A 12,762-nucleotide genomic window follows, 5' to 3' on the forward strand; every position below is an offset into this window, starting at 1 on the left:
TTGGAGCAAAATGCTCTTTAGAAAAATAATATTTCAAAAAGTAAAGCAAAAATCTTTTACTAAAATAATTCTTTCACGTTTCGAATTGTTCTCTCCACAAGCCAATTTAATAAACAAGTAAGAGAATCATCTTCTACCGGCTTAAAAGAGTGTCCCTCAAATTATTACTTGCACTCGCCCTTGGGTGGAAAAAGCTAAGGAAAATAAAGAGTGTCACTCATAAATCTCAAAAAAAGGTCAGTGTTGTAAGATATATAGAATAAGGCTCTTTGGATAGTCCTAACGTATATCTTTTTAATGTATTAGTGACAGTTATAATAGAAAGAATATGGCTAAAATGCTTATAACAGTAACCCAGAGTAAAGTAATAAATAATAATATCTACAGAGAATATAATTTAACTTCTCGAAACTATTTCCTTAAAACCAACCAGTTTCCTTTGAGAGCCCTAATTACCATTTGGCATCAGTTCTGTTCAAGCCCACGTTCTCAGCACCACCTTGCTGATAAAAGGCTGCTGGCACAGTGTCTTAGTAATATTTACTACAGTCTAAACTTAAGGCATTGCGAAGTTACAGAGAGCTAGACAAGCACATTTGAAATAAAGTGTCTGCCACAGATGCATTAAGGCATTAAAAACTCCAGCCGTGAGCCACAAAAAAAGGGGGGGTAAGGGGAGAGAATATCCCATTTACATAGGTTATGTTCAACCAAAGGAATTAAAGAAAAGAACCTATCACCTAAAAAATTAGACCAGTCGGCAAATACTGCAAGGGAACATCCACGAGGCCAATACCCAGGTTTGGAGTCCCTCCCGAGACCCCAGACTCATGTCACGTGACCCCGCATGGCCCCCCTGCCGTGCACAGAACAGGTGGTACGAACTGCCATAGTGGAAACATGCCCCCTACTCTATCAAAAGCCATGCACCTCTGGCATTCCTCAGGTGATGCTGTCATCAGCGGGCCGCGTGGCAGCCAGCTCTGCCCAGCTTGCACAGGCCACAGTGCCGGTGAGCCAGCGACACCCTGGGGCAGGCCGGAAGCACAGTGTCGCCACTGGCTTTATGCCACACTGAGGAATGCCCTACACAAGCATAAATGCATCCGACTCCTGGCCTGTAAAGTACACCGTTCATATGTCACTCAGAAATGTCAGACCCCGGGGCAGCGAGGAAGGACACAATGCATCTCAGCTCTCACTGCTGGTAAGCAAATGACTGCACACCAGGCTCCTGAGCTCTGATCCCCGGACCCCAAAACCTATCCTTTAATGGGGGGCCCGGTCTTCGTATGATAGCAGGAGGTTGCTTGAAATACGTCATGCTGAGGCAGAATGAACATCCTGGTTTTCAAAGGGTGGCAGTGGCTCTCTCCAAAAGGTGAAATTACTGAAAGTGTCTGAGCAGGGAAAGTCCGAAGAATGGCTTCTTTTCAGCAACGGGAAAACGTGGTCAACCACTTCACAGAGTCTCACATACCTGGAAGGAAATGGACAGCGTCACTGCCCTGAGGAACACCTGCCACGCTCCCCGGGCTGTGCCTGGAAGTCAGGAGAAATCTATGACCCCGAGGAACGGACTTCAGGGGTTAACACAACAGAGGGTGTTCTAGAATAATTCCTCACCAATTTATAGGAAATCAAAGGGGGTACCAAGCGGGAGTCAGAGAAGGCTCCACGGGCAAGGCAGGTGGGACCTAACTTGGCACGAAGGACTGAGAAGGGCAGAGCAGAAGCAAAGGGGGACGGGAATAAGTCAGTCAGCATGGCAGAGGGACAGCCACCCGCTGCAGAGCTCACATGTGGGCAGCTGGGGCATCAAGCTGAGACTGCTCCACTGTGCCATGAAAAGACTCTGGGCCCTGGGGTTAAGAAGACACGGATTTGACCTTCAGTTCTGCCATTTACTAACTAACTGTGTGATCTTGGGCAAATGGCTTTATCTCTCTAAGCCACAATATCCTCAGCTGTAAAGGGAAGGAAGGGAACACTATGCCAAAGTATACATAATGAGAGTCAAGTAAAATAATGTATGCAGCAGTAAAATAAAGCCTACTGGACGCTCAATAAATGTATTCAACAGTACATTGTTAACCTTAGGAAATAATTAGTCCCGGCTAATTATTGGCCTTAGGAAGTAAAGGCCTCATTGGCAGGAGGGTCAAGAGACCTGGGATCCACTCCCGCCTCACTGCTGTGGAACCTGGGGCAAGTGTCTCGCCCTCTCTGGGCCTCGGGCCCTTCGTCTTTCTAGAGTATGGACTGGAACAGATCCGTGTTTCTCAATGCTCCCTGCAACTCCCTCCGTCTATTTTCTGTCTATTCCCAAGAAGTTGTTGCATATTAGTTTCTGTGGCCTATTCTACAAAAAGCAAGTTGCTGAACTGAATATGCATTTTCAGACCTCCAGGCGCCTCCAACCAGAAACTGTGACAAGCCCAGGCCTCTCCACATGTCCCCCGAGTCCTCCCTCAGTCACTGGGTCCCTCTCCAGTTCCAGTTTGCTGAGAACCCAAAGGGGCTTTCTGCATATACAAACTCCAAGAATTAGAATGTTCTGAGGCACAAAATAACTTAGAAATAAGGAGGAATGTGTGTATTTAATAAGGGACCTCCAAAGGGCTTCTAAGAAACATGCTTGCACAAAATGGAAAGAAAAACCGTCTCTTAACAAGCAAGAATTATGTCTTTCCTGGGGATTGAAACAAATGTTTAAAATACCTCCTGGCTTTAAGACCTACTTGTTTGAGTTTTGTGGCTATGGGAGGTGGCTGTCCTCACAGGGAGCAGCTTAGCACTCGTCACCAGGGTGTGGTGGCACGAGACCCAAACCAACTGGGAGCTCCATCATGTGGTTCTGTTGGAGCCACCTAACCCGCACAGGGCTCCTTTGGGGGCATAAATGCAAAGAAAGAGAGCAGGGGCACCCCACCCAGCAGGGGAGCCTACCCTCTCAAGATACTTCAGATGACTTCTCGGAGACAGTGTCCCAGGTTCCGAGGGGCAGGTACGCACTTGCCTTGGAAATGGCTGTACCAGGTTCAGTGCCAGACAAACGCATGTGCTTTCCTGGGGAAGGAGAGTCACTCTCTCACAGGTACAGCCACCTCTCCCAGTCCAGCCGTAAGACAATATGTAAGGTTTTCTCCCACTCAGGGGTACACCCTAGGCCAAGGCCCAGGCGAAGTGTCATTTTAACTCCAGAGTCTGTGAATCGGAGAGGCTCAGAGACCTCCTGGGCAAACCCTCATAGATGCCAGAGTCCCTCTTCCTAGGTTTCTTATGACAAGACCTGCCACTCACTCGACTGCTGCCTGGCAGAAACCTTTGTCATTTCTGGGCAGTGTCTCATCGGTTTAGAGTACTTTTGAACCCTAAATAAAAACCCACCAGATCTTCTCCAGATGGAGGAAAGCCTGTCACATGGGAATGTGCTGGGCTGAGGAATGAGGGGGGACGGGGAACTGTGACGTGGGGACGGGGAACTGTGACGTGGGCAGGGGTGACCACTTAGCACTTGGGAGGAAGAAGAAACTACTAGGAAAGGGCTGAGAAAGGGGTCGGTCCCCGGCCGCTACTCTTCTGGGGCTGCCCTGATTAACCTGGCTTAGACTCCAGCTCGTACCAGGAGCACCTTCAACGTGAAAATCTGCTCTGGGGAACCTAGATCTCTAATCTACCTGAAGCCAGAGGAGACAGCTGGAGGAGACCCAGGCTCGCCCATTCCAACTCTTCCACCTGACGGAGGCTCCAGCAGGCCCCCTGGGGTCACTGGGGCCAAAAGCTGTTATCTGGGTCTGCACAGATCAGGCCAAAAGAGGGGGGCATTCTCTGTAATGGACAAGGCAGGGGGATACCTGTCTGCCTGATGTCACCCAGGGGGCAAAGCTCCCAACACGTGGGATGAGGAAACACTCTCCCTTCTAAGAAGTTAGGAACCCAAAGTGAGATACATCAAGGTCACAAAGAGATTCAACAGCTAACCAGGACACCTCACTATAAGCAGGCACCCATTTCAGCCCACTGCCTCCAGGAAACCGGGCCGCGACCAAAACTATGGAAGGAATTCTTACAAGTACACAGCAATGCTTCTGGTGAGATTACTATTACAGGCCAGGATGTGAAGGGATATACAGTTCTTCGTCTTTAAATACAGCCTGACATGATATTTCAATTTAGATACATTTTTAATTCGCATTCTAGGCTTTCAAACCTAACTTGGCAAATTGAAACTACTAGTTTTCAAATTCATTCAATTCCAACTCTGTAGCAGAATGTAACCACCAGTTTAAATTTTTGACTCAGACGGGATCTGATTTAATCCAGATTGTCCAAAAATTAAATTTTGGACAAAGTAGGAGGAGTGAAAATATAGTTTCCTTGTAAGAATTGAAAATTAAAATATAGGCAACAGAGGACCAAAAGTTATACTGTAAACAGCAGAAGAAGAGCGTTCCGAGATTAAGCTGGCGGTGACACGGTGGTGACGACGCAGTCATCACAGGGAATGCGGGGGATACTCACGAGGAGATGTTGGTCTTTGCGTGCTCCTGCACGAGCTCTCCTTTGGGATTGACAGTGAATATTCTGTTCAAAGACACTCCTACTTGCTTGTACGAATACACGTCCTGTGTTTGGTAAGGTGTTAGGAAAAACAGAGTTTGTTGTAAATACAAATCCACGCTATTTTGGATTTGATACTACAGAATTCTCATTAACCAGAACTAATTTTCATCAACCAGCTAGTGTAGAGAAAGAATATCCCCGGATGTGAAACTATTAATATTAAATTAGTTTTCCCTTCTGGGCCCCAGTTTGTTTATTCAGGAATGGAATTAAAAACTGGACCACCCGTCACACCCCGTGCAGTCCTAACATTTTCTTACTGGGAAGAATTAGGAACATTTTCTTACTGGGAAGTTAGCACCCAACCCTATTCTCCAGAACACTGAACTTTCCAGCAAATTGGGGCGGTCCACACACAACCTCCGAGCGTTTCTTTTACCATCTGAAACAATACAGTGGTCCGCCCTTATCCACCGGGGATATGTTCCAAGATTCCCTGTGGGTGCCTGAAATTGCAGATAGTATCAAACCCCTATATATGCTATTTTTCTTCCTATACATACATACCTATGATAAAGTTTAGTTTATAAATTAGGCACAGTAAGAGATTAATAACAATAAGTAATAATAAAATAGAATTATAACAACATACTGTCATAAAAGTTACGTGAAGGTGGCGTTATTAAGTAAAATAAGGGTGACTTGAACGCACGCCATGTGATACCTCAACAGTGATCTCATGACCCGGCGAGAGGGCTACCAAGTGACTAACCTAACGGGCGGGTGGCATCCACAGTGAGGACGTCGGACAAAGGGATGCCTGGTCCTGGGTGGGGCAGAGTGGGCCTTCGTGAGATTTCATCACACTACTCAGAACCACGCACAAGTGAAAACATATGAATTATTTATTTCTGGAATTTTCCATTTAATATTTCCAGACTGTGGTTGACCAGAGGTAACTGAAACCACAGAAAGCGAAACTATGGATAAGGGGGTACGACTATACTCTTAAAACTTGCAACACTCAATTCACCACTGTGCTAAGGATTGGCTTTGAGGATCCTTTTTGGTAGGAAGGGTATAATCCTATTTAGTGTTCTTGTTTTTTCACTAATTTAGCAAGTAATTTAGAATTTGATGTTCCTAGGCCCACATTTCATGCTTCAAACTGAAACTCACTAACCAACCTTCAAAGAAAGCTAGAGGCCATGAAATGATTTACTATCTCCTTGCCTTTAGACGTAGGCAAATGGCCCTTTACCAGCTCTTTCTAGTAGGATTAAGAGTCTGGCTTCACATAATCCAGGCCAGCCTTTCCGATGACTGCTGTCAAAAAAGACAGGACTTCCCAGAGCTCTCAGATACCCCATCTACTACTTACAGCCGGTCGGTTTCCAAAAGCAGCATAAAAAGGTTCTGTATTTGGAAAAAACAGGTTCTTGATGTCTGTCAAACACTGTACTTTAAACTTTTCTGGCTTCTTTTCAATCACTTCTCTGTTAAAACAAACAAATAAATAACGGATCAGCATGAGAGGATAAGCTTCATTAGCGTCAAACTATTTTTAACTGTAGACAATGCCACGGACACTAAAAACACTCATCTCTTCAGGGGTTAAATACGCATAAATCAGCTCAGCTGTCCCAGAAAAGCTCTAAACTGAGAGGGAATCCTACTTGCAAATCTTCGTACTAGCAAATCTTCGCACAAAGAAAATGCTGAAGTCAAGGGATTTCACCTGAGACGTGCCCCAGCCACCCAAAATAAAAAAAGAACTCTAGAGCACAGAAAAAGAGAGAACAGCCCCAAGCTCGTTTTGAGGCTAGCATAACCTCAAAATCAAAACATGAAGAAAAATATAAGCAAAGTCTTGTTCATGAATGTCAGTGTAAAAATTCTAAATAATTAAAAAAAAAAAACTTCATTAAAATATAGCAGAGAAGACCTAAATAAATGAAGAAGCTTACCGTATAATTGAACTGGAAGATTCGATATTACAAGGAGATGCTAATTCTCCCTAAATTGATCTATTGTAATTTCAATCAAACTCTCAACAGGTTTTTGTCTGTATATTTTCATGGAACTTGATTCTAATGGCCACACAGAAGCGCAAAGGCCAGAAGCAGAAACACACATTTACGGACACGTGATGTCTGACCACAGTAACAATTCAAAGCAGGGGGAAAGGGTAGTCTTTTCAGTGAATCGTGTTGGGACAACTGAATATCACTATAAGGAGAAAGAAAAAAAAAAAGGAAATGGACCCCTTCCTGTACTTTCTGTACAAAAATCAATTCCAGTGCATTATTGGTCTCACTGTGAAAAGCAACACCTTTAGAGAAAAGGTAGGAGACTATCTTTATGGCCACAGGTCAGAGAAGACTTTTTTCATTGGAGAATATTGGGAACAGTGTGTTTTTCCAGGACCCATCAGCTCCAAGTCCCATCGTTGTTTTCAATCTAGTTGTGGAGGGCGCAGCTCACTGGCCCATGTGGGAATCGAACTGGCCACCTTGGTGTTATGAGCACTGCGCTCTAACCAACTGAGCCATCCGGCCACCCCCAGGGAAGCCTTTTTAAATACACACACGCACACACACACACACACACACACAAAGCACAAACTACAGTGGCAATGATATGTTCAACTACACGAAACCAAGAATTTATGTTCATCAAAAGCCGTAAACTGGGGAAAGACATTTGCAGCACTCCTAACAAAAGCTCCATATATAGAATCTATAATGCACTCTTACAAATCAAAAAGAAAATGGAGGACAGATCTGAGCAAGCACTTCACAGAAGATGAAGCCCAAATGGCCAGGAAACGTATGAAGAGAGACATTTCATACCCACCAGACTAGCAAAAATGTAAACGGCTGACATGTTGGCAAGAAAGCAGAGCAAGTGGAACACTTGCACACGCTATCGGGGCACAAAGAGGTTCAGCTTCTCTGGAAAACAGCTTGGAATGACCTAATAAAGCTGAATACGTGTATGCTCCGTGGCCTAGAAATTTCACTCCTAAGTGTGTACCTTGGAGCAACTATCACATGTGTCTCCAGAGGACACACACAGGAAGCACTGCTTTTAATAGCAAAAAACTAGAAATGATTCAAGTCCCCCATTGACAGTACAAAGGACAAATGAACTGTGCAGGATTTGTACGTCAGGATACTACACAGAAGTCAAAATGAATGAGTTAACAGGGACACTCAGCAATCTTGGGAACATAAGATTGAGTGAAAAGGGCAAGCTCCAGGAGAACATATGAATTGTCTACAATTAAACATATTGGTTTAATTGTGCACAATTAAACATATTGGTTAGGATTACAAATATATGTGATGAAACTATTAAGAAAAGCAAGGGATAATTAACACACGATTCAGGGATAACGGTTACCATGACCCCGAGGGGGCAGGAATGAGAGCAACTAGGACTTCAGATGTAAAGACATGTCCTTTAGCTTTAACTGGCTTATGGATACGCTGGTGCTCACTGTTTGGTTACCCTTTATACCTGGCATATATTTGAGAAATATTCTCTGTACCCACTCAGAACGTAATTTAGAAGATGATGGTGACGGTGACGATGATCAAACTGAGTGTTGAAAGACCCAAAGGGCTGTCCTGGCTCTGCACTGACTTCTGTGGACTCCAGAGCCCTCTGTAAGACCAAGGGCCTTCCATTTTAATCTCAGGACTCTTATAAGTGTGTGAGTGACTGTATGATTTTTTTTACTAAGACATAATTGACATATCACATTAGTTTCAGGTGGACACCGCCAACGACTTGCTAAATGCATATACTGCAAAATGATCACCACAGTAAGACGAGCTTACATCCATCACCACACCCAGCTATCACTTGTTTTTCTTGTGATGACAACTTTTAAGATCTACTTTCTTAGCAACGATCATATGATTTTTAAGTCTCAAAGTTCAGTCCACTGGGGGGAAATCATACAAAATCAACTTCCTGCTTCAATATCTCTCTCTCTCTCTCTCTCTCTCTCTCTCTCTCTCTCTCTCTCTCCACACACACACACACACACACACACACACACAGTTACTACCTAACTCCAGAAATTCAAATCTGTCCAGTAACCCAGAGTCATGAGAATTAACAAAGGTTAATCTGTGTAACCCTGTCTGTCTACCTCTCATCAGTGACACCCCTTCCTCATGAGAGGGGAGCCACACTTATTAGGAATGTGCATTGTACTAATAGAGTGTTTGTGAAAATGATCTGAAGAGCTCTGTCACCACAACCACACGGGGTAGGTAACTAAAAAAAAAAAAAATCACATGACTCAAAGTCAATTTCTACCTCAATAGGAGAAGCTCATGAACCAAAAGATTAGCTGTGTGAAATAGTAGATTCTCTCAACTTCTTCAGACATATTTCCTAGAATCATAGTACTTTAGTCCTGAAAGAACCATGGAGATCCTCTAATCCAACCCTGTCATCTAGCAGTTAAAGAAACAGACCCGGGAAGGGGTAGCACCTGCTTGTCACACCAGTAATTAGTCGCCAACAGCGTCAGTATGCGGGGCCCTGGGGCCCCACCACAGAACCCTCTCTGTACCCCATGCTGAGAGCTTATTTCTGCCACCTGTGCTCCACACACATTCACGCACTTCTCGTTTGTTCCAATTTAAACCCAGTTAGTATAGTCAGAGCTGTACCCAGTTAAAGTCTCTTGCTAGGGAAGGTCACCCGTGCTCACGACAGACTTACCCAGCAATTCTAGAAAATCTGCAGGACAGCTGCACGCAGAATGGTGCTGGCTAGAATGCACTGCTAGGAAGGACCAGGCTGTACCACGGCCATAGGAGCACCTCCAGCTCCCGACAGCTTTAGCTTTCTTTTTTTAAATAATTCCTCACAAGGAAAAAGTAACAGATCTTGGACAAATATGTTTAAATAAGGAAAAACCGAAAAAGATCACCTTCAATCATATTTAGTGTTAGGACAGTAAAAATGTCAACGTTTTACTTTGCCTAGCAGAGCCATAGTACGTAAAACATGCTCATCAGAAGCTTGTTGCAAACTGTAGACACAACTCAGGGACATCTCATTAAAATATTAGGATTTCTACTGAGGTCTACAGTCATCACAGCTCTTAGGACTTGAAATACACTATGGCACCCAGAGTTTTCACCTGAATTTTCTCCCCAGAATGTGTACATTTCAATGTGAGATCTTTTTCTACAGGAAAACAAAAACAAACCACTACTCACACAAAACAAAGCTGTGATGGAAAGTGTAGCTCTAGAGCTGAAGCAAAATACTCAAGAGCAATCAGCATGGTGTTTGGGCCCATCTGGATGTTTGCACTATTTGCATGGCTAGCAACAAGCCGCTAATCTGGTCCTCCGCTGAGGCAAAATCATGACAAAGCTTTTCATTGGATGTTCAAGACACAACTATAGGAGACTCACCAGCCTCTGGCTGCACCACCGTCCTGTTGTGACACAGTACACTGTGCTCTGAGAGCATCTGGGGCTGCCCTGGGTTCCATGCTCCCACCCCCCACAGCTGCAGGGAAGCCTGGAGCTCCCCTCCCCCACTCCAGGAGCCCCAGTCTGGCTTGGTTACCTCAGTGCAGCCAAGCGGACGAAGGGAGGCCTGTAATTGGACACCGGCTAGTGGCCTGTTAGTGGTCCGTTACCATCAACAGTGTGACCAGAACTCCCGGAACGGACGAGTATCATGGGAGTCCCAGGCCAGGTGGGTGGGGGTGGCTGGTTGAAGGGCTACTTAAGCCAGCCTAGGTCCCCGATTAGACGGGATGCAAGTTGATTCTTTCAGACCCAGCCAGGCAACGCAGGAAGACGGAGGGGCGGCTACCCACAAAAGGGCAGCGGCCCGTGCTAGGCCTCAAAGGGGAGACTATCACTCCGGAGAGAGTTCGACACAACAGAGTTCTAGAAACTGGAGAGAAGTGAGACTGGAAGGGAGGGCAGGGCAGGTCATGATGTCATGGGAGGCCGAGCTGACCTATCTGGATGCTGTCTGGAGAACCACGACAAGCCCGTGATGGGTGCAGACAGGGTTAGACCCGCATTTTACGATAATTTTTCCGGTGCCCACTACCAAGCGGGGACATCGGTGGGGAAGACCAGTTAAGAGGCTTCTTGCAAAACCTCAAGGGTGGAAGAGAGCGGGCCTGACCGGCCTCAGATCCGGGGCGAGCGTGGACAAGCCGAGCGCCCTACCTGTGCAAGGCGGAGAACAGACTGCTGGGGCTCAGCAGCAGGGGCCCCTGCGGCAGCACTGTCCCCCTCTCGTTGACCCAGTGCAGGTAGCCCCTCGTCATGTCTGCCATCCCGATGGCACGCGCTGAACAGTAGAGAAACTTATATCCGTTTCTGAAAGAGACAAAACGTTCACATTTAATGGCCTCACAAAAGGGAACCTGTGTGCATTCACAAACCCTGATCTGTGTCTGCTTCATGAAGAACAGAACTGGGGCAAGTTCCCTCACACGTGAGAGGCCACATTCTAGAAAATGTGATTGTGAATGCGTGTCGCTGTCATTTACCAAGCAGTTCACAACGCTCACCTGGCTTCATCCTCAGAATCTGTTAGTCATGTTCCCCCTGCTTTGCCACGAGGGAAACTACAGCTTCTGCCTGCACCTGTGCTGCTCAGACTCGCTACCGGTGCACCAGGCCCCACTGTCATCTACCAATTCACAGACCTCGTGCCAGCTCTGAGCCCATCCCTACCCACCCCCCCTACACACACACACTCACCATCAAATTCCCCCTCCATTCGATAATTCCTGTTGGCACATAAATGTACTCTGACCTCTCTCACCTCGGCCTAAAAACAACCCACGCAAAAACCACCACCAAAAAGCTCTGCTTCGGTTTTACCTCTCCAGGTTGAATCCCATTTCTCTGTTCCCCTTTGTAGCAAAATTCTTTCAAAGAGCTGTGAATCTGCACTGACTGCCTCCTCACTGTTTTCTCTCTCGTTCCCATCTCACTGCCCCGGTTGTCAAGGTCACCTGTGATCTTGCCAAATCCGGGCACGGCTTCTCAATTCTCCCATCAACAGACTTCCCGGTAGCATCTGAAGCAAGCAGGCCATCAATATCCCTCCCTCTACGACCCCTTCTTCCCCTGGCTTCCAGGACCCCACAATCTCCTGGGTCACACCTCCTCACTAGCTGTTTCTTCCCAGACAAGTCCCTGTGGCTCTAAATGTGGCTCTTCCCAGCCTCTGAAATGTCCAAGTGTTCTGGGGTCCTATGGCCTCATTGCTTCTCACCACACTCACTCCCGAGAGGACCTCACCCACTTCTGTGGCTTTCAATGCCACGTCTAAACGGAGGCAGTGGTAAACACTTGTGATACCACGATGTAATAAATATATATTTGGTCTTCACCCCCGGTTCTTGGCACAGAGCTTCTAAAACCCTTGGAATTTCCCGATGGCGGGAATAAGAGCATCTTTCCATTACTCATAACAAGCCCCTTTCATCCATACCTGAGTTTATGCTGATGAGGTGACTCAAGAAGGACGGGGACTTGTTGCCAGACGGGAAAAAGCCATGCAAGTAGAGGTCTGCAACTTTCAGCCCCACCCCCCCAAATTCTGGGGAGCGGGGAGGGGTTGGAGACTGAGTTCAATCACCAATGGCCAGTAATTTAATCAATTGTGCTTAAATAGTGAAGCCTCCATAAAACCCCGAAACACTGGGCTTCAGAGAGCTTCCAGGCTGGTGAATGAATCCTCGTGCTGTCATACACCCCACCTCCAGGGGGCAGGACCCTTCCTGACCTCTCCCTAGTACCTCTTCACCTGGCTGTTCCTTTGTATCCTTTCTAATAAACCAGTAAATGTGTTTCCCTAAACTGAGCCATCAAAGCAAATTATCAAACCTGAGGAGGGGGTTTGGGAACCCCTATCTGTAGCCACGTTGGGCAGAAGTGGGGGTAAGCTGGGGACCTGCTACTTACGACTGGCGTCTGAAGTAGGGGCAGCCTTGTGGCGACTCTCACCTCCATTCCTGCCACAGCCTGAACCTTCGCCCTGCCCCCTCATCAAGCCTCCACACAGAAAGAAAACTTAAGAGTCTGAAACATATTCCGATCCTGCCCAAAATACCTCCAGACTCTTGCCATTGCTCTCAGGGATAATCCAAATTCTTTGCCGTGAGCTACAAGGAAGGCCAGTGAG

General features: G+C 46.3%; 1 protein-coding gene across 15 annotated transcripts in view; it reads right to left on the reverse strand.

Annotated features, from left to right (window-relative positions):
* LPIN1 (lipin 1) overlaps positions 1 to 12,762 on the reverse strand; it is a 112,177-nt gene continuing 99,415 nt past the window's right edge. For 12 of the 15 annotated variants that reach the window (XM_081068366.1, XM_081068363.1, XM_081068365.1 and 9 more), the window contains 4 exons: positions 10,791 to 10,943; positions 5,948 to 6,062; positions 4,525 to 4,628; positions 1 to 1,480 (listed from right to left, as the gene is read on the reverse strand). In XM_081068366.1, the coding sequence (XP_080924492.1) occupies positions 1,321 to 1,480; positions 4,525 to 4,628; positions 5,948 to 6,062; positions 10,791 to 10,943 (532 nt within the window). In that variant the 3' untranslated portion in view covers positions 1 to 1,320. Of the gene's footprint in view, positions 1,481 to 2,949; positions 3,070 to 4,524; positions 4,629 to 5,947; positions 6,063 to 10,790; positions 10,944 to 12,762 lie in introns of all 15 variants that reach the window. The other 3 variants (XR_013994610.1, XR_013994611.1, XR_013994612.1) reach the window with 1 other exon arrangement.

This window comes from Rhinolophus hipposideros, assembly GCF_964194185.1.
Source record: "Rhinolophus hipposideros genome assembly, chromosome: 12".
NCBI lineage: Eukaryota > Metazoa > Chordata > Mammalia > Chiroptera > Rhinolophidae > Rhinolophus > Rhinolophus hipposideros.